The sequence below is a fragment of the Nesoenas mayeri genome (assembly GCF_963082525.1).
Source record: "Nesoenas mayeri genome assembly, chromosome: 26".
Taxonomy (NCBI): Eukaryota; Metazoa; Chordata; class Aves; order Columbiformes; family Columbidae; genus Nesoenas; species Nesoenas mayeri.
This window is the reverse complement of record NC_137552.1, coordinates 3,317,332-3,337,447: the sequence shown is the minus strand read 5'-3', so window position 1 is coordinate 3,337,447 and position 20,116 is coordinate 3,317,332. Positions and strand designations below refer to the sequence as shown.

The following is a 20,116-nucleotide window of genomic DNA, read 5'->3' as shown; positions in this document are numbered from 1 at the left end:
CCCAAGGGAAATTATTTATATAAAGTGATTTGCAGTAAGGAACCCGCCTCCGAGCATCTCCCGTCTTTCTCTGGTGCTGAGCTGGGAAGAGGGACAGTGGGATGGACTGGGATGGACTGGGATGAACTGGGATGTGGGTGGATGAGGTGGGGGCAGCAGATGCAGGTGAGTTCTGGATCAGGCCTGTGGGGGGGAAAAGCAGAAAAACCCCTTTAAAAACCCCAAAATGAGCAGGAGGGACCCCCGGCCCCGCGGCTGCTCTTTGCACCCCAATAAACAGTGATTTGGGGGAACCCCCCCACCTTGAGTTTATCCCAGTGGAAAGAATTCTGGGTTGATTTTTTTCAGTTTAATTTCTTTCCCCCCCCCCACCCAAATCAAGGAGCAGCCCCAGGGGGGCTGGAAACACCCGTGGGGAGGGGAGTTGATGTGGGGCAGGGGAACACTGGGGCTCTGCTGGGGGGTTGTGGGCAGCCAAAGTGCTTCTGTGCCTCAGTTCCACCCCCCGGGTGCCCCTTGGGGCCGTGTCCCCTGCAAAGCATCACTGGGATGAGCGGCTGCCGTGGGGAGGGGGGGGCTGGGATTTGAGGGTTCACCTCGTTTGAACGCTCTCGGTGTCTCCTCTTGCTGTTCAGCTAGAGAAAGAGGGAAAACCCCCCCAGATGGCGGGTGCTGCTTGTGACCCCCCAGCCCTTCCGTGGAGTCCAACTAGAGGAGATATTGCCAAGAACCTGCCTCTGAGCGACATTCTATGTTTCCTGGGCATTAGGTTTGGGGTTTGTTTTTATTTTTTAAGCACATTAAAAGAAAAAAAGCAGTAAAAGTCAGATAGTGAATCAATGCCGGAAAACAAGATCTTTTTAATGTTTAGCTCCAACTATTTTGAGTGCTTTCTAGACTTAAAATAAACTCAGAAATGCAGACTTGCTTGTAGGCAGTTGAAGACATTTCAGTTCTTTTTATCGATGTAGACCTTCCCTCCCTGCCCTTTGGTGCTCCACACAACATGGGCTTGTGATATTTTTGGAACTTTCTTATTTTCAGAGAATTTAGTAACCAAGGTGTTTGTTGTGGTTGGTTCTTTTTTTGTTTTTGGTGGCTTTTTTCCCATTTTCCATTTATTTTTCCATTATATCTTCTCGTGGGTGAAGCCGGTGTAACCCCATGATCCATGTGCTCACCTGAGCGGCACAGACACCAGACCAGGCGCCGGCTCCAGCGCCTGCTCGGGCTGGGGTTGCAGGATTAATTCAGGATTGATTAATTTGGGATGCCCGACGGTGGCTCCGCATCCGCAGTGCATGGGGAGGGGAGAGATGTGTCCCCATTCGGTCAGATCAGCCTTTTTTAAACTCATTTGTGATTGTGGATGAGATCCAGAGTGGAGCAAAACCAGCCAGAGGCTCTTAAATCATGATTGTTTTTATTTTGGAGGCCGTGCAGATGCTGTGAGTGGGGAACGTGCATGTGCAAACTACCTCAGAGCTGGCAGGGAGCCCGGGGCTGGATGGGGGATGCTCTGCTGGACCACAGCGGGATGCTGTGCCTGTGGGATGTTGTCCTGGACCGTGGTGGGATGCTGTGTCTGTGGGATGCTCTGCTGGACCACAGTGGGATGCTGTCCTGGACCGTGGTGGGATGCTGTGTCTGTGGGATGCTCTACTGGACCACAGTGGGATGCTGTCCTGGACCGTGGTGGGATGCTGTGCCCATGGGATGCTCTGCTGGACCACAGTGGGATGCTGTGCCCATGGGATGCTGTGCTGGACTGCGGTGGGATGCTGTGTCTGTGGGATGCTGTGTTAGACCACAGCAGGACACTGTGCCCATGGGATGCTCTGCTGGATCACAGTGGGATGCTCTGCTGGACCGCAGTGGGATGCTGTGCCCATGGGATGCTGTGCTGGACCGCGGTGGGATGCTGTGCCCATGGGATGCAGTGTTGAACTGCTGTGGGATTCTGTGCCCATGGGATGCTGTGCCCATGGGATGCAGTGCTGAACTGTGGTGGGGTGCTGCGCCCATGGGATGCTGTGCTGGACCGTGGTGGGATGTTGTGCCCCTGGTATGCTCTGCTGGACCACAGTGGGATGCTGTGCCCATGGGATGCTGTGCTGGACCGTGGTGGGGTGCTGTGCCCATGGGATGCTGTGCCCATGGGATGCTCTGCTGGACCACAGTGGGATGCTGTGCCCATGGGGTGCTGTGCCCATGGGATGCTGTGCTGGACCGCGGTGGGATGCTGTGCCCATGGGATGCTGTGCTGGACCGCGGTGGGATGCTGTGCCTGTGGGATGCTGTGCCCATGGGATGCAGTGCTGAACCGCGGTGGGGTGCTGTGCCCATGGGATGCAGTGTTGAACCGCTGTGGGATGCTGTGCCCATGGGATGCTCTGCTGGACCACGGTGGGATGCTGTGTCCATGGGATGCTGTGCTGGACCGTGGTGGGATGCTGTGCCCATGGGATGCTGTGCTGGACTGCAGTGGGATTCTGTGCCCGTGGGATGCAGTGCTGGACCACGGTGGAGCGGTGGGTTATGAACTGTGGAAAGCATTTGGGTGCTGCAGATCAGCACAAGCCAACAGCAAAGGTTTTATTTTTGCTCAAAAAACAAAAGGAATCTCCAGGAGGTGGATGTGTGCCAGAGCCTGTGCCAGAGCCTGTGCCAGAGCTGAGGCTGTTTGTCCTGGCCTGGTTTGGGAACAGGCTCTGCAAAGTGACACCAGGTCCAGCAGTGGGGACAGGGGACAAGGATGGTGTGGGGCTCACCAGGCACTCCCGTCATCTTGGGAAACCGCTGGGATTGCCTGGAATCCGGGCAGAAGGTGCTCTTTCCAACGGCTGTCATTGGTGCGAGCGTTCGTTACCCAGCAGTTAATTGCATCGGTTCATTCCAAGCGCATCCGGATTCACCTTGGGATCAAATTCCTCGACTTCAGGAGGAAATTCGGCCCCAAACTGTGACCCCTGTGTCACCGCCACCTCCATCGGCTCCCGCGCTGACGGCATCCACAGGTTTTTTGGTGGCGAAACCCGGAATTTTCCTGAGCGCCCGGGGGTCCCGTGGCACCTCAGACCTGATCTGTAACCCATTCCGGTTTGTTTATCTACCTCTTAGCGCCAGTAGATAAAACCCAGGTAGGGGCAGCTCCACAGGCTGTAGTTTAGGGGGAAAATAATAAATTACTCTCTTTTTCCAAAGAAAAATATTCTTTAAAAATAGAATTTATGGGCTTTCTTTTCACTTTAAAGCGGTCATTAGTTGTGAAAGCTCCAGACCTCAGCAGTCCGAAATGTTTGGTTGTAACTAATGTTTTGGTGTGTTTTCTTTTTGTTTTCTTTATGCGCAATCTTCCATTTCTTTATATTATTTTTTCCTTTGGAACATGGGTGTTCACTTCTCCCATCAGAAATTCACCCCCATCCTCCTCGCTCTCCCGGCCCCTCAGGGCTGAACCCCATTTTTTGCTGGGGAAAATGCAATCAGTGTTTTTCATTTTGTTCTTGTTTTCCCCAGAAACCTTTTTGGGGGCAGGACAGCGGCAGCACGAGGGGGGTGACAGAGCCAAATTCGGGGGCCGCATCACCCCACACCCCAACCCCTGGAGCACCCAGCACCTCCCCCACCCATGGGAGACCCCCCAGACAAGTTCGGGCTATTCAGAAAACAAAGATATAAAAATCATACTTTCCTGTAATGATGTTTTTGCTCTTTTCAGCTCATTTGTTTCTTTTCCACCTTTTCCCCCCTCCTCTCTTGCCTCTTTAATCCATGTTCTCCCTGGCTGTGGATGGAGGGGTGGAATTTGGATGGATGGGGGCTCCACTTTTCTTCCAGACAGGTTGATTCTTATTTTTTTGGCCACAAGCCACTTTTCTCCACTGTTTCATTTTTTTTTTAAATAAAGAGGGAAAAAAATAATAGTGTGTTTGTGTGTTTTTATGGAGCTGGGGGAGGGAAAAATAGAGAAATAAAGGGTGGAATAGAGGGAAGAAGTAGAGAAATACAGGAATGGAATAGAGGGGAAAATAGGGAAAAAAAGGGGTGAAATAGAGGGGGTATAAAAGGGTGAAATGAGGAAAAAATAGAGAAAGGAGTAAAATAAGGAGAAATATGGGGGAAAAGAAGAGAAAGAGAGGAATGAAATGGAGGGGATAAATAAAGGAATAGAAGGGAAAAAATAGAGAAATACAGGAATGAAATGGAGGGGAAAAATAAAGGAATAGAGGGGAAAAAATAGAGAAAGACAGGAATGAAATCGAGGGGGAAAATAGAGAAATAAGGGGAGGAAACGGATGTTGAAGGCTGAGGATGAGGAGTGGGGGTGGCAGCGGTGACACTTGGGGACATCCTGGGAATGCTACGGGCCTGAGTGCGCTGCAACCTCCGGACCCTCCCGGGGGGGCTCAAGGGCACCGAGAGCGACCAAACGGTCGCTCTCGGTGCCCTTGAGCCCCCCCGGGAGGGTCCGAAGGTTGCGGGTGCGGGATACTGGTCGATGTCACTCGCGGGTGTGACAGACTAATAGTGCGGCGTCGGAGTACGGACGCAGCGGTCCCATGGTGTAATGGTTAGCACTCTGGACTTTGAATCCAGCGATCCGAGTTCAAATCTCGGTGGGACCTCGCGTTCCTCCTTTTTATTTATTTAATTTTTTTTTTTTGGCCTCGTCTCCGCCGCGTTACCGGCGCGGAGGCGGCTGCGAAGCGCGATGAGGAGCCGGGGGGGAACACCCGGTGTCACCGGTGTCACTCTACGAGGTACCGTCCCCACGCCGGGCTCCATTTTGTGCGGGGGCGCCGGCTCATCACTGCGCATGGGTGAAAGCGGGGAGGGGGTGTGGCACATGCCGGCTGCCGGCGTTGATTGGAGGTCCGGGATGTCACTCTCGCTTTCCTGCACTGCTATTGGTTGAAAATGCGCTCCACCCCGCCTCCCATGTATTAAAGTGCGGCGGCGCTGCTTGTCAGACCGCAGTGGCGCTTCCGGCGTCATGGTCGTCGTGTCCTAAAGTCTCGGCCCTGCCTTAAGCCGCAGTTGGGTCAGAAGCGTCCCGAATCCCTTCAGCAACGGCTTAACCGGCTCTGACGCAGGTTTCCAGCCGTTTAACGGCGATTAACGGGTCAGTCCCCTCCGGGCGTGGCCGCACCCCGGCGGATCAACCCGGATTAGGAGCAGCTCGGCCCCAAGAACGACAGAGGCCGCGGTAGAGCTGGCAGGTTTATTTAGCGTCTGCGAGAAAAAGACCAAACTACCTTTAATTTTGTGTATTTTGGGCTTGGGGAGAGTGGGAGAACCCCCACCCCAGGAAAAGCCTCTTCCATGGGGAACCCCCAGCCCCACGGGTGGGAAAATGCTGCTCTGAGAGCGGTGGGAAGCGGTTTCCCTGCAAACACCGTGTTTAAACTGGTCCTAATCTGCCCCCATGTGCTCCTGCAACCCCCACATCGGGGTCCCCCCGCACCCCAACACCCCGATGTGCGGCTGCCCCGTTTCTGCACAAACCCCGTTTGCAGATGGAAGAGCTTTGGTGCCACCGTCCTTGTGTCTAAACGCACCGTGGGACGATGTGACCCCCCCAGCAGCCACCGCCGGTCACAGGGCTGGTGGGAACAAGATGGGGACAGAGAGGGGACCTGAGGGACTCCGAAATAAACAGCTGCTGCTGTGTGGGGCTGAACATCTGGGGATGTTTTGGGGCAGTTTGCTGAAAGATGGAATGGACTTAGAAAAACCCAAGGACCTCCAAAAAGAAAAACCACCCCAAAGAACAAACCCCCCACGCATGCACTGGGGCGCTGGCTGTGCCCCCTGGCCCCGCTGGGGCTGTCCGGGGAGAGTTTGTCCTGGAAAAAGCTGCTTTGGGCTTGTAGAGCTGCTGGCTAAAAATGCAGAAGTTTTGCTTGCAGGAAACCGAATGTAAATCAGCTGTGAATGCAAATCCCTGCTGAGCCTCATCTGTGCCTGCAGGTGGTTGTTCTCCTTTTTTTTTCTCTTATTCTTCCTTTCCCACCTCCCCTTTTTTTTTTTTAATATTTTCCTTCAATTTTTATTTTTTTCTTTATCCTTTTTTTCTTTTTTTTTTTTCCTTTTTTCCCCTCATTTTATCTTTTTTATTTTCTTTTATTTTTTTCTTTTTCTTTTTTTTCTTCGCTTGCCTTGCTCCAAACGTGCTACACTTTAGTTCTGGACTCCCCGGTGCTGAGGTCAGACTACAGGAAAAGCAGGTTTCGGAGGTTTGTGCCAGTCCTGCCCTGTGCAGGGGACTGTCCCCGTGCCCGGCGGGGACAGCGGCGGCCGGTCAGCTGATGGTGCAGCCGCCCTTCTCCTTGAAGGGGTTCTTGTCCTCGGGGACCCCCTTGAGCAGCGGGTCCTCACCCGCCATGGACTCGATGTACTCCTTCAGCTCCTTGCCGGTCTTGGAGACCTACAGAGGGAGGAGATGCTGCACAGGGACCCTGGGGATGGGCCCTTGCTGCAGGCTGCCCACCCACCCACGTGTGGGGCCAGGATGGGGGACCTGCAACTGTGAACACCCCACCCAGCGCGGGGTGTCCCCAGGAGTGTCCCCAGGGTGTCCCAGGCAGCTGCGTGGGTGCAGGACATGGGGTGAGGGGAGAGGTGTGAACACCCCTGTTTCTGCCTGTATTCGAGGGCTGATGGCAGGGGTTGTGTGTGTTTTTTCACGATTGGGTCAGGAAGTTGCCCCGGGGAATGGCCGAGTTGTATTTTGGGTGACAAACTCACCATCTGCCTCTCGTTCTTCACCTCCTTCTTCAGCTGGTCCAGCTCCATCTTCAGCAGCTCCTTCTCCGTCATGTCCTGAGCCATTTTTCCCTGTACCCACGGGGAAAGGGCAGGTTAGTGCTGCACAGCACGACTGTGGCTTCAGCCCTCATCATGTTGCAAACGCTGCTCTTGTCCGAGCTTCCCCGTGGCGAGACATGGGCTGCTGAAACCCCACCGAGGCGGGAGGCACCTTCCAGGCACCTTGCAAACCCTTTGCAGCCCCTGCTGACACTTTGCTTGTTCTCTACAGGCTCAGCACCACAGAGACAGCCTGACGGCAGCAGCATGGGACCCAGCTTGGCTTTTAAGGAGATCTTTGCTGCCACAGGGACAGTTTCCCCAATACACGAGGAGCTGGTCTGAACCCACGTGGATGCCCAGATCTGCAAACCAGACCTTCCCGATGGGTGTCCTGTGCCTGGGCAAGAACATCTTTGCAGGTTTGCTAAAGAACTAAATATCTTTTTGGGTTTTTTCCCTTCTCTCTCCTCCTTGTGCCTTCCCCCAGGTAAGTGATAATAAGGATTACAGCCCCTTCGTTGCTGTGAACTCGGTATTTGCACGCAGAGCCACTGTTTGCTGCCACAGAAGGTGTTTTGGGCTACGTAGGTTGGAAAAGCCTGGGTGTTCTTTTCCCGAAAGCCCATCCAGGGGTTGTGCGATTCCCACGCTGCCCAGATCTCCTTCTCTGTTAAAACTTGCATTTGAAAGCCTGGCCATAACCTTTTAAATCAAACAGTAACCGTGGTTAAGCTGAGATGTGCCCTGGCCCTGCGCTGGGAGGTCTGGGGCTCGTGTTCCGCAGCCCATCCCGGCCCCTCGTGGCAGAGCCAAGAGCCGCGGTACCGACCCACGGCGGAGGCGGCTCCGAACCGCATGGACCCCACGATGCTGTTTGTACCTGAGGGGACAGAGCCACTCACCTTGGGGACACGAGGCCACCCCGCTCAGCAGCAGAGACGTTCAGAGACCATCCGGGAGGAGACGGCGCCGGCTGCACCTCGCGCTCCGAGACTCCGTCGGCTCTGCAGGAGCAGATGTCTTTGGTCCTTAAGCTGATAATAGACTCAGGAATAAGCTGGTCAGGTGTTGGGCATTAGCCCCAAAGCCCGGGGAAATGGGTGGGGGAGGATGAGGATGGAGAGGAAGGGCGGGTGGGGCGGCCCTTGGGCTCTGGCCATGGGTGTCCTGCCTGGCCTGTGGGAACGGGAGCAGCTTCTGTGGGGTCCGGGAGGGATGGCGAGGGGGCGACTGGGCTGGGGGTGTCCCCAGGGCTGGAGCAGCTGGGGCGGCTCCTGGTCCCTCAGGTTTGGGGAGGAAATCCATCCCGCCCCAAGTCCCTGGCCAGGAAGGGCCGAGCCCTGATGGGTTCACTCCTGGCCCAAGTGACCAGGGCTGGGGACGAGCTGGGGGGGCTGAGGAAGCGCCTGGGAGGAGGAGGAGGAGGAGAAGGAGGAGGGTGGGGGGGATTTCCAAGCACTCAGAGTGAGAATTTCCTGCCCTTGCCTTGGCCTCAGCTGTGGGGATGTGAAACACACGCAAAGCACAGAGGGACACGCTGTTCCGAGCCTCCGCGGTGTCATTGTCACGTCCCCGCGCTGGGCAGGATTGCAGTGACTCGGCGATGCCGTGTGGGGTGCGCAGGGTGCTCGGGGCCATTCTGGAGTGCAGGACCAAGCGCTGCCCTCGGCTCTGGGTGACAAAGGTGAGGGGACGGGAATTGCCATCCCTGGATGTCCCCGAGCCTGGCTCAGCCCTGCATGTGCTGGGACGGTGACGGTGACTCATGGCGGGCGGCAGAGATGGTGGTTGGGGTGTCTGGCAGCTTCGCAGGTGCTCACCCCCACCCCACGCTGACACACCTTTATCACAGCTGTCACCTCCTGCCCCAGTGGGGTGACCCCAGAATCTGGCCACCCCCAAGAGCCGCAGTGAAGGTGGCAGGATGGGCTCCCCGCCCACGGGGTGTCCCTGGTGGGGACGGGGACACCGCGGCGCCCACGGGCCCTGCGTCAGCTCCGCCGGCGGCTCCGGGCGGGCGGGAGGAAGTGGGGCCCGACCGCCATGGCGGAGCTGCAGCGCCTGCGGCAGCACGACATCCCGGCCGGGCGGCAGCTGCTGCGCGACCACCACGGCAACCTGCAGCGCGTGGCCGACTACTGCGAGAGCAACTACTTGCAGGTGAGGGACGGGGACGGCGCGGGACGAGCGGCGGCTCTGGGGCTGGGTGTGATGCTGGGGCAGCGGGGAGCCTGGCTGGGATGGGGGGTCCTGGGGGTGACTCTGCCCATGGGGACGGGAGCCTGAGCGTCCCTGTCCGTGTCCCACTGCGCTCTGTGTGCTGCTGCTTGTCTTTGGGCTTTTTCTCGTGCCTCAGTTTCCCCTCTTGCTGCACAGCAGCTTTTCTGCTCAGCTCTTAGGTGGGTTTGGGATGAAGGGCAAGTCCTCGGGGGTCTGATGAGAACTGAGACACCGTCCCCAGCATGACTGGTGGCATGGCTGGCTGTCCCCATGCATGGCCACTGGTGGCACAGCCGGTTGTCCCCATGCGTGACTGGCTGGTGGCATGGCCAGCTGTCCCCATGCATGGCCACTGGTGGCACAGCCGGTTGTCCCCATGCGTGACTGGCTGGTGGCACGGCCAGCTGTCCCCATGCATGGCCACTGGTGGTACAGCCGGTTGTCCCCATGTATGGCCACTGGTGGCGCGGCCAACTGTCCCCATGTGTGACTGACTGGTGTCACAGCCGCTGTCCCCAAGGGTGGCAGGAGGCTGAGCTGGGCTCTTGGCTCTGGCACCCGCGGGACCAGCAGCGTTTGGGGAGGGATCCCGGGGAACCCCCAGAGCTGGAACAGCCAAGTGCCGCTGCTGTTTGGTGTCTGTCCGTGTGTCTGTGTGTCTGTGTGTCCCGCTGTGGAGCTGGAGGAAGGCTGATGCATTTGGAAAGCAGAAGGAGGCACCTCTGCCCCCGTGTGACCCGGTGGGGACACGGGGCAGCTGGTCCCAGCGGCCGTTCCCCGCAGGCGAGCGACGCGCGGCGGGCGCTGGAGGAGACGATGGCGCTGAGCACGCAGTCCCTGGCCAGCGTCACCTACCAGGTCAGCAGCCTGGCCAGCGCCTTCCTGCGGCTGCTGGACCTGCAGGCGGCCGAGCTGCGCCAGCTGGAGGCCACGGTCGGCTGCGTGGCCCAGGTGAGACCATCGGGGGGTCTGGAGGGGCTGGGGACCCCCTTCCCTGCTCAAAGAGCCTGTCACCCCCGAGCGTCACCTCGCAGGGGGATGCAGGAGCCTGTCCTGGGGTCACCCAGCCCTGTGTCACAGCACGAAATCAGCTTCTGGGTGGCTGAAGCTCACGCGTCCCCCCAGCACTGCCCTGTCCCCCGTCCCCTGCTCCAGGATGGGCCAGGTCCCCTATGGTGGCATTGAGGGTGCCACTCGTCCCACTGTGACAGGGCAGAGCAGGGTCTGTCCCTGCGGTTTTGGTGGGGCCGGGGGGTTCGGGCTCAATCCTGATCCTATTACAGGGGTGGGGAGGGTGGTGGGACACGGAGGGGCCCGGCAAGGGGCAGTGGGGACAGTGTCACCTCCGCAGAGGGTGGACATGCACAAGGAGAAGGTGTCTCGCCGCGAGATCGGCTCCTTGACCACCAGCAAGACGTTCCCGTCCCACCAGAAGATCGTGCCCCCTCCCGGCCCCCCCTACCTGGAGCCCTATTACAGAAGGCCCCTCAGCTTCAGCGTCCTGGATGACATCGGCCACGGCATGAAGGTCAGCGAGGAGTGGGACACTGGGTGGGCTTTCTGGGTCCCCAGTGTCCCCAGGGTGGCACTGGTGGGTGCACACGGGGGCTCAGCCCCTCCTTGCTGGAGCAGGGGGGTCTGTCTATGTCCGGCAGCCAAGACTCATCCCCTGAGGCTTCCAGCGTGGGGAGGGGACACGGTCACATGCAGCAAAGGGAAACTGAGGCACGCAACGCTCGGCAAAGACCGTTGGTGTGGGGAGGGCTAAGCCGCCCTCCCCCCATGGTGCTTCTCCCACCCCAAAAGCTCCCGCAGGAAGGGACCTATGGGGGGGTTCGGCAGCCTGGGAGGCACCAGCCCCGGGTGAAGCCACCAGGGGGAAGTGACAGTGATGGGGCTGTGGTTCCCACGGTGGCTGGTGCCTCTCGGCCGCCTCCGCACCCAGCGCCGGCGGCTCCTTCCGCTTAGCGGCTCCCACGGGGGTGACAGGGACCTCGGAGTGCTGCTCCCACGGGGGTGACGGGGACCTCGGGGTGCTGCTCCCACGGGGGTGACGGGGACCTTGCAGTGTTGCTCCCACAGGGGTGATGGGGACCTCGGGGTGCTGCTCCCACGGGGGTGACGGGGACCTTGCAGTGTTGCTCCCACAGGGGTGATGGGGACCTCGGGGTGCTGCTCCCACGGGGGTGACGGGGACCTTGCAGTGTTGCTCCCACAGGGGTGATGGGGACCTCGGGGTGCTGCTCCCATGGGGGTGACGGGGACCTCGCAGTGCTGCTCCCAGAGGGGTGATGGGGATCTCAGGGTGCAGCTCCCAGAGGGGTGATGGTGACCTCGGGGTGCTGCTCCCACAGGGTTGACGGGGACCTCACAGTGCTGCTCCCACGGGGGTGATGGGGACCTTGCAGTGCTGCTCCCACAGGGGTGATGGGGACCTTGCAGTGCTGCTCCCATGGGGGAGACGGGGACCTCGGGGTGCTGCTCCCAGAGGGGTGATGGGGATCTCAGCGTGCTGCTCCCACGGGGGGTGCAGCCCTCTGGGGTTCAGTGAGTCTGTGGAGTGCCTGTGGCAACCCTGACCCACGGTGTCCCCGTGTCCCATCCCACAGGACCACAGCACCCAGCTGTCCCGCACCGGCACCCTGGCACGCAGGGGGACAAAAGTGGCGGCGCAGGCAGGGGGCACCCTGGGGTGAGGCTGCGGGTCGGGGGCTTTGGCTGTGTCACCCAGCAGGTGACAAGGGTGGGGACAGAGCCTCCAGCTGCACCTCGGGCTCGCCCGATGCTGCTGCCATGGGGGTCCCGTCCCCATTGCTGCGCTGGAGGGGTCAGCAGCCACTCTGTCCCCAGGAGAAGTGCCCGTGTCCCCGAGCCCGTCCAGCCGCCCGTGGTGCCCGAGGACAAGCTCTCCACGGCCTCCTCCTCCTCCTCGCTGGCATCTGCCAGGTACTGGGGGGCTCTGGGGGGCTTTGGGGGGCTCTGGGGGGTATGAGGAGCTGAGGGGTCAGGGCAGTTCTGCTGCAAAGGCGTTTTGACAAAAAAGGTGGTTTTTGGGAGTGGGAAATCTGTCTTGCCTCTTGTCTCTAGAGCAAAATGATCCCCTGATGGAGGGTCCCTGATGGGGAGGGGGTTTGTCCAGGATGGGGAAGGGGTTTGTTCTGGGGGGGTGAGGGGGTCTTTAGGGTTTGCACACAGACACCAGGATCAGCCCACGTGGTGAGTGGCCCCTCGTTCTGGTGTGGGACAAGTGTCTGTGTTTGAAGAGTGGGGACAGAGCTGCCCCCACCCTGACACTGCTGCCCCCCACCCCCAGCTCGATTGGAGCCCCGGCAGCCCCCACTGAAGATGTGCCCCCCCCACCGGGGCCACTGCCACCACCTGTGGCCACTATCCCACCACCCCCGGCCCTCCTCGGGGACCTGCCCCCCCCACCACCAGGGGACCTGCCCCCCCCACCACCGGGGGACCTGCCCGTGTCCCTGCTGGACCTCGTGTCCCCAGGTGAGCACTTGGGAACCCAGAGACACCCAGCACGTGGGTGAGTGGGAGCATGGGGGGTGAGCGGGACATGGGGGTGAGTGGGAACACGGGGGGTGAGCGGGACACGGGGGGTGAGTGGGGACACGGGGGGTGAGTGGGGACACGGGGGGTGAGCGGGACACGGGGGGTGAGTGGGGACACGGGGGGTAAGTGGGAACACGGGGGGTGAGCGGGACACGGGGGTGAGTGGTGACACGGGGGGTGAGCGGGACATGGGGGGTGAGCGGGACACGGGGGTGAGTGGAGACACGGGGGGTGAGTGGGGACACGGGGGGTGAGCGGGACACGGGGGGTGAGCGGGACACGGGGGGTGAGTGGGGACACGGGGGGTGAGCGGGACACGGGGGGTAAGTGGGAACACAGGGGGTGAGCAGGACACGGGGGGTGAGTGGAGACACGGGGGGTGAGCGGGACATGGGGGGTGAGCGGGACACAGGGGTGAGTGGTGACACGGGGGGTGAGCGGGGACACGGGGGTGAGTGGGACACGGGGGGGGCTGCATGTGGCCCCTGCTCCCCGTGGAACCTGCCGTCCCTCAGCAGTTTTCCCTGATTTTTGAAGCCCCTGACGACCTCGAGCTGCCGCCGCCTCCAACTTTGCCCGACTTTGAGGATATGGCGCCACCTCCACCCCCCGCTGCAGAGGACCCCCCCTGGGCCCCCGAGAGCTACCTGGAGAAAGGTACAGTGGTCCCCAGACCCCCCGTCCCTTTGCCGTGATGCTTTTGGCTGAGCCCCCATCCTGAACCGCGGCACTGGGGGCCCAGCTCTGCCCCGGCGCTGGCGGTACCGGGATGGGGCGATGCTGGGGCTGCTCCTGTGCCCCCAGCCCCGTGGTCCTTGTCCCCCTGCAGTGGTGGCCCTGTACCCCTACACACGGCAGAAGGACAACGAGCTCTCCTTCCTACCCGGTGCCCTCCTCTTCGTCACCCGCCGCTACTCGGACGGCTGGTGCGAGGGCGTCATGGGCGAGGAAGCGGGTTTCTTCCCCGCCAATTACGTGGAGCCGTTTTGAGCCTCAACATCCCCCATCCTCCGCATCCCTTATCCCCCCCATCCCTTATCCCCCCCATCCCTTATCCCCCCCATCCCTTATCCCCCCCATCCCTTATCCCCCCCATCCCTTATCCCCCCCATCCCTTATCCCCCCCATCCCTTATCCCCCACATCCCTTATCCCCCATCCTGCATACCCCGCATCTCCCATCCTGCATCCCCCCCATCCCCCATCCTGCATCCCCCACATCTCGCATCCCCCATCCTGCATCCCCCTCCCCCCTTATCCCCCGTCCTGCATCCCCCATCCTGCATCCCCGGCATCTCGCATCCCCCATCCTGCATCCCCCTCATCCCTTATCCCTCATCCTGCACCCCCCCCCATCCTGCATCCCCCTCATCCCTTATCCCCCATCCTGCATCCCCCTCATCCTTTATCCCTCATCCTGCATCCCCCGCATCCCGCAGCCCCATCCTGGAGCACCCAGCCCCTCTCCCCTTTGCCTTTTCTTCACATTTTGAAGGGCAGCCTCCCTGGTGCTGGGAGGTTCAGCACTGGGCACCGCAGCTCCTGGCTGATGGGGACACAGTGGGTGGCACCTCGAGCCCCTGGGCTGGTCCTGGTGACCCTCTTGGCCCCACGGGACCAGGAGATGGGGCTACATGCCCACGGGAACCAGGAGAGCAGCACCCGCCGTGTCCCCAGGGACGTGCCTGCTGTCCCCCCAGCCCGAGCCTCGGAAGGGACAAGGCCCTGTCCCCAGCAGCGGGTCCCCACAGGGTCCCCCGAGCATCACTTTAGCCTGGCCTGCTTTGCCATCCCACCGAGGAAGAGAAACAACACATTTGTGCAGCTCTGAGCCACTTGTCGCCCAGGTTTATGTCCTGGATACAGCTTGTGCACCTATCTGCAATATATAGATCTATATCTATACACATATATATGTATTTTGTTTTAATTCCATGGCTTTAAGTTCCACACAGTTGACCAGGGTCCAGAGGAGGAAGAGCAAAGAGGGGGGAGGTGACAGAGGAGGAACAACTCGGGGCTGCTTTGGTTATTTCCCGCTGCTCAGGTGTGTGTCGGGGTTCCTGCGGTTTTGGGGGGGTCCTGAGCCGCCCTCGGACCGGTAAGGCTGCGGAGAAATCCGGGAGAAGCCGAGAGCAGAGAGCAGCCAGGGGGGTCCCGGCAGAGTGCAATTAGACAGGGTAATTAATGCTGCGGGGGCTGAGGGGGTGATGCTGATGCTGAAGTGCCCCAGCGCCTCCCGGGGGTTCAGCACCTCTGGCCCAGGGCAGGGGGTCGGTGTGATCCAGCAAACACGGGGTGACCCACGGGACATGGGGACGTTTCCCTGGGAGCAGCAGCAGCGGGTGCAGGTGGAAGCCAAGGGCCGGTCCCCCCGCATTGCGACACACTCGCTCTGCCCATGCCCTGGGCGCTACGGGAGGTTTTATTTCCAAGGTACCACCTTCCCAAAGGTTTCCTGTTCCTCGTGTTGTGTTATTTCAGAGAATAAAGTCTCAAGGGACAGTTAACCCCGTGGCAAAGGTTCAGCTGCTGAGCTGGGGCTTGCGGTGCTCACGGCTTTTAGGGATTGCTCTTGTGAAGCCAAAAGGGAAAGAAGAGAAAATCAAAATTAAAAAAATATAATAAAGAAATCACTATTAGTGTTGCCGCCCCCGCGGGGCTGACGTCCGAGCTGCATAGAGAAGGCTTTGCCTGGACAGGGGTGGAGAACTGGGACCTGGAGAAAGTGCTTCTTCAATCCCGGGGAGCAGGAGCTGGGGCGGGAGCGCAGCTGGGACGTGGGGCGCAGGATGTGGCCCCGCTCAGCCTGGTCGCTGCTGCCGGCATCGCGGCCCAACCTCAGCCCTTCTTCTTGAGCAGCTCCTGCAGGTACCGCGCGATCTCGGTGGCCGAGTCCCACGGGACCAGCGTGGCCTGGAACGCGCCCGGCTGCTTGTGCTGCAGCTCCTGGGCCAGGCGGTGCATGGGGAAGCCCTTCCGCGGGAACGCCACGTCCGCCGCCGTCAGCGCCGCCGCGGGGCAGAAGTCGTTGGCGCCGTCGCCCACGTAGAACACCCGCTGGAACTCCACGTCCTCCTGGGCCCGCTCGGCCAGGTACTCGGTGAGGATTTTGCGTTTGCACATGTTGGCCGGGCAGTCAAGGCACTTGTGGCTGTGGTAGGGCCCCAGGGTGAGGTACCCCCGCTTGTCGAAGCCCGACGGGTTGCTGAAGATCTTGCGGAAGAGCGAGTAGATCCCGGCCGCCCGCAGGCTGCACTCGATCCCGAACATGTTGGCGTCGGAGATGAGGATGATCTCGAAGAGCTCGTGGTTCTTGGAGAGGAACTGGAAGAGGTCGGGCATGCCGGGGGACAGCGGGATGCTCTCATAGACGGCCTTGAAGTCGCCCATCCTGACGCCCTGGTCGCCCAGGTAGCCCAGCACGCGCTGCATGTACTCGTTGTAGTAACCCTCGCGGAAGGTCTGGCGGATCCGCTCCGGCAGCGCCTGCCCCGGCGCCGCCCGCAACACCGACTCGTCGCTGTTCTCGTTGACGATGGTCTCGTCAAAATCGAAGACCAGGAGGTATTTGGGAGGCCGGGGGCTGGCCATCCCCACACCCTGCCGGGGAACGACCAGGCCCAGTTAGCTCAAGGTGCTTGGGCGCAGCGATGGTGGCAGCAAGGGACACCAAGGGACAGCGACACTTCTTGTCCCCAGGTGGCTCGTTTGCCCGGCTGGGCTTACGGGGGTTAATCCCCCGTGGACAGCCCTCCCTCCAACCCTCAGCCATTTATCTGCCTATAAAGAGATCAGTTTGTCACCGCTAATCCATTCCCGCGGTCACTGTGCCGGTGACACCGCACGCGTCCTCCCATCCTCCCAAGGACAGCGCCCGCCCGGCCAGTTCCGCGCAGGGAGGGTCCTCGGGGGGGATTTACCCCTATTAACCCCCAACCAGCTCTGTCCCACCTCTGCAAAGGGGTTTGTGTCCCTGCAGCCCCCTATTGCCACCAGGACAGAGGAAAACACTTTGCAGGTTGATTTCTGCTCTACCCCCAAGCAGGGACCGCAGGCTCCTGAGCCACCTCCTGCCCCACTCCAAATCCAAATTAAACCCACTTTTGCCTCTTAAAGCCACTGGGACCTCCCGCGCTGTCTGCGGCCGGAGGTCACAGGATGGGGACCCGATCCCTGCTCCTTGAGGGGACAATCCTGTTGGGAGGGGACACGGCGGTGACGATGGCACTGACCTTAAACAGGCATGGCAGCCCCGCGCCCCCGCAGCACCTTCGCATTTTCAGAGCATCCTCGGCCGGCAGCGCGGGGCCGAAGGCAGCTCAGGGCTCTCCTGCCTGCAAACCAGAGATGGGGTCATTAATGGTTTGGGGTCATTAATGGTTTGGGGGGTCATTAATGGTTCGGGGGGGTCATTAATGGTTTGGGGGGGTCATTAATGGTTTGGTCACAGCATGGCCGGCTCTGTGTCCTGCCCCGAACTCCCACGCTCAGGACCTTCCGCACCAGGAACGGAGGAATTAGCACCTGGGAGGGGGGAGCGGCAGAGCCCGCTTAATGCCACTGATCCCGCTTAACCCCCCCGAGCAGCCGGGCTTTGCCGCACGTGAGAGCGGCCAGCGCAACGGCTCGGCACCAAACCCCGGCAACGCGCCCCCTGTGCCAAAACTGCCCTGATTTTCTTCCAGTATAATTAGTCTGGGGTGTTTCTTTTAATGCAGTAATTATGCTGGAACGATGGTGGTTCCCCGGCAGCTCCCAGGAGGATGTTCCCGTCTCTGCCCCAGAGCGAAGGCAGAGCCCTGATTACGGCTCCTGATTCTTGCCGACCTCTTGTGGTGTGTGGAGATCAAAGCAAAGAGACGAGAAACCTCAGAATAAACCAACCTGGCAGCCAAGCCCGGCTGGAAACTCCAGCACATGGTTATGGGAGGAACAACTCACTGGGACATGGGGCTGGGAGGAGTTCAATGATATTTTCTTGTCACCAGCACAAGAATAGGAAGAGTTTTCCAGCTATTTTGGGCACAAATGTGATTCACAGCTCTGCTCAAACCCCAGACCACAGCTGGAAGGTGGACAGTGCACGGGGCTCTCCAAACTAAACCTGGCTTGAAATCTTGGAAAAATGGCTTTTTGTGAACCAAATTAGTTATTTCTGTGCAGAAGTGTCCACCCAAAGCTGGTGTTTATTTACAGACACCACTTGAAGCCAAATAATGCAACAGCCATCCCAGGAGTGGCTTTAGCCACGATTTTCTGGTCCAAACCAAGAGGAACTGAATAAAGAATAAATATGAAAGAGCAACTATAATTTTTTTGTTATATTCTATAAAGGTGCCAGCGGTGAGAAGAATAATGTGGGTCTAAACCTCAAGGAGAGGTTGCGGTACCAATGGAACGGCTGGTGAACCCTGTGTAAGGGACGATGGGGACACGGGGCGCTGAGCTGCCCCCAGAAAGCTGCCCTGGCGCAAAAAACGTTTGCATTTGGCAGCACAGGATGGGCTGGGACACGTCCCGGGGGCAAACAGCAAACCCACAGCATCACTGCGGCTGGAAACGGCTCGTGGGTCGTGTCCTGAGCGACTCACCCGGCGGCTGCGTCCCCGGAGCGTGTCCCTCCGCCTCCCGCACGAAAGGGGCTCCCTCCAAAACCAACGCAGAGCGGCGGCGCTTCCTGACATGATGCAAAGCCTGAGCGTTGGAACAGAAGAGAAGAGCAGAGATTTGCTCGTTAATCACATCGAACACAAAGGCTTAAATAAACTGAGTTTGGGATGAGGGTCAAAATACGCCTGATAAAAGCTGGGTTCACCAGGGTGGTTTATCCCCCAAATCTCCCTGTTTTCTTCCACTCCAGCCGCCCTCGGGATCCTTCTGCCCCAAAGAGGCCCGGGGGGGGAGAGGCTGAGCCCAGCAGCACCCCACGCCCTCCTTATCTCCACTGATCAGTGTCCCGGGACCTGGGTGCTGCCGTGTGGTTTCGGGCTTAATCTCACCCGGGTTCAGCACAGGACAAGCAGCAGCACCCTAATTGGGACCCGGAACCGCTGAGCCCTCAGAGTGAGGGCACATGGGGACACGGGGACATTTCCACACGGCAGGCGCAGTCCCTGGGCTGGTTTTAACCCCTCGTTGTCCTCTGCTCTTGCTCGCTGTTCACATATTTTAACCTTCAGAAACCATTTGATATTTGTGGTGTGTACAACACCTTTGGGGTTTTCTAAAATTTGAGCTCAAAACGCAACCACTGACCTTTGGCAAACGCGTTTGTCCAATCCCCGCCCCCGTCCCTCCCCATACAGTGTTAAGGGTAAAACCAGAGGACAGAGTCCTGCTGTCCCAAAATCAGAGGGGAAAACAGCACATCGGGCACATCACTGGGACGAGGAGGCAATTTCACTGCTTCTGGAATAAAACCTGACCCAATCCTAGAATAAAACCCGACCCAAACCTGGAATAAAACCCGACCTGCTCCTTTCCCCTCCAGCTCCGCAGATCCCCGCGCAGCAGCAAATGAGCAAATTAATGACAAACCCCGGGTGTCCCCGCCAGCCCAGACCCCCCCGCACCCCGAGGTGCCACCGCGTCCCTTCTCCCGCCCCCCCGGGCGGCGGACGGACCGGGCTCGGCCCCCCGGGATGTTCCGTTCTGCCGTTTATTTTCCCGCAGCCAGGCCCGGAGCTCCCGGCTCCGCAACACAAATTGCCCCGAAACAGGTGGTTTTGGCCCCAAAATGCTGCGGCGGGCGGGCGGGGCTGCCGGACCGGCGGCTGGTTTGCGGGACCTCGAACCGGGATCGCGGGTCCTCCCCCCCGGGCACGCACCTCTCGCCACCCGGAGCCGGTTCGGGTGCCGCTCAGAGTCGGGTCGGTGCTGCCGAACCCACCGCGGCTGCTGCTGCGCCGGCTCCGGTACCGGCTGCCCTCCCCCCCCGCGGAGCGGCACCGGTGCCGATTCACGCCCGGTCACTCCGGGTGCTGCCGGTACCGGCGGGGCTGACTCATGCACGGCCGGTGCTTGGAGGCTCCTGCCCGGTCAGCGCTCTCGGTATCGGTGGCAGCCGCACCGGGTGGGGACCCTCAGGCACCGGCCGCCCCGGTTCCCGCAGGGTCCTACCGGACCGGCACCTCCCGGTACCGGCCGCCCCGGTGCAGCCTCACGCCTGATCAGCCCCCGGAGCCTCCTTACCGGGTGGGAACGTCCCGGGAGCGCCCGGCTCGCTCCGGTGCCGGTGGGTGCGCGGGCAGCCCGGCCGTGCCTGGGGCCGGTACCGGGAGCGCGGTCCGGTGCGGCGGGGCCGGCGCCGCTGCCGGGACTGCAGCGAGCGCGGCCCCTTTAAAGCAACGCAAACGGCGCCGCGCGCGGCCCCGCGGCACAACCGCAGTCTCTGACATCACCGCCCGCGCAGCCAATGGCAACCGCTCTGGCGCGCATCGAAGGGGCGGTACCCGTAAGAGCCACGCCCCCTCCGCCGAGGGCGGGGGAGACATAAAGGCGCCGCTCCCGGCCCCCCT

General features: G+C 60.3%; 3 protein-coding genes across 7 annotated transcripts; 1 reads left to right on the top strand and 2 right to left on the bottom strand.

The window, feature by feature from the left end:
• The first annotated feature begins 5,004 nt into the window (after window positions 1–5,004).
• On the top strand, window positions 5,005–13,809 carry ABI3 (ABI family member 3). 4 transcript variants are annotated; one of them, XM_080359872.1, is made up of 12 exons: window positions 5,005–5,096; window positions 6,784–6,863; window positions 7,043–7,878; window positions 8,310–8,497; window positions 8,666–8,973; window positions 9,817–9,984; window positions 10,385–10,561; window positions 11,643–11,725; window positions 11,884–11,979; window positions 12,347–12,534; window positions 13,135–13,254; window positions 13,427–13,809. In XM_080359872.1, the coding sequence occupies exons 5-12, from the start codon at window positions 8,857–8,859 to the stop codon at window positions 13,585–13,587; spliced, it is 1,110 nt and encodes a 369-aa protein (XP_080215998.1). In that variant the 5' UTR covers window positions 5,005–5,096; window positions 6,784–6,863; window positions 7,043–7,878; window positions 8,310–8,497; window positions 8,666–8,856; the 3' UTR covers window positions 13,588–13,809. The 4 variants fall into 4 exon arrangements, with proteins under 4 accessions (XP_080215998.1, XP_080215997.1, XP_080215999.1 ...); XM_080359871.1 differs by having other exon boundaries at window positions 5,049–5,125; XM_080359873.1 differs by lacking the exon at window positions 8,310–8,497 and having other exon boundaries at window positions 5,049–5,125; window positions 7,043–7,873.
• On the bottom strand, window positions 5,954–6,834 carry GNGT2 (G protein subunit gamma transducin 2; the record flags this gene model as incomplete). The annotated part of the gene is made up of 2 exons (XM_080359875.1): window positions 5,954–6,430; window positions 6,751–6,834. The coding sequence occupies 2 exons, from the start codon at window positions 6,832–6,834 to the stop codon at window positions 6,305–6,307; spliced, it is 210 nt and encodes a 69-aa protein (XP_080216001.1). The 3' UTR covers window positions 5,954–6,304.
• Window positions 13,810–14,507: 698 nt separating the features above from the next.
• Window positions 14,508–19,958, bottom strand: PHOSPHO1 (phosphoethanolamine/phosphocholine phosphatase 1). 2 transcript variants are annotated; one of them, XM_080359844.1, is made up of 4 exons: window positions 19,791–19,958; window positions 18,191–18,293; window positions 16,832–16,933; window positions 14,508–16,199 (listed from the first exon to the last, which is right to left on the bottom strand). In XM_080359844.1, the coding sequence occupies exons 3-4, from the start codon at window positions 16,874–16,876 to the stop codon at window positions 15,438–15,440; spliced, it is 807 nt and encodes a 268-aa protein (XP_080215970.1). In that variant the 5' UTR covers window positions 16,877–16,933; window positions 18,191–18,293; window positions 19,791–19,958; the 3' UTR covers window positions 14,508–15,437. The 2 variants fall into 2 exon arrangements, with proteins under 2 accessions (XP_080215970.1, XP_080215971.1); XM_080359845.1 differs by lacking the exon at window positions 19,791–19,958 and adding an exon at window positions 19,427–19,516.
• Window positions 19,959–20,116: the final 158 nt, after the last annotated feature.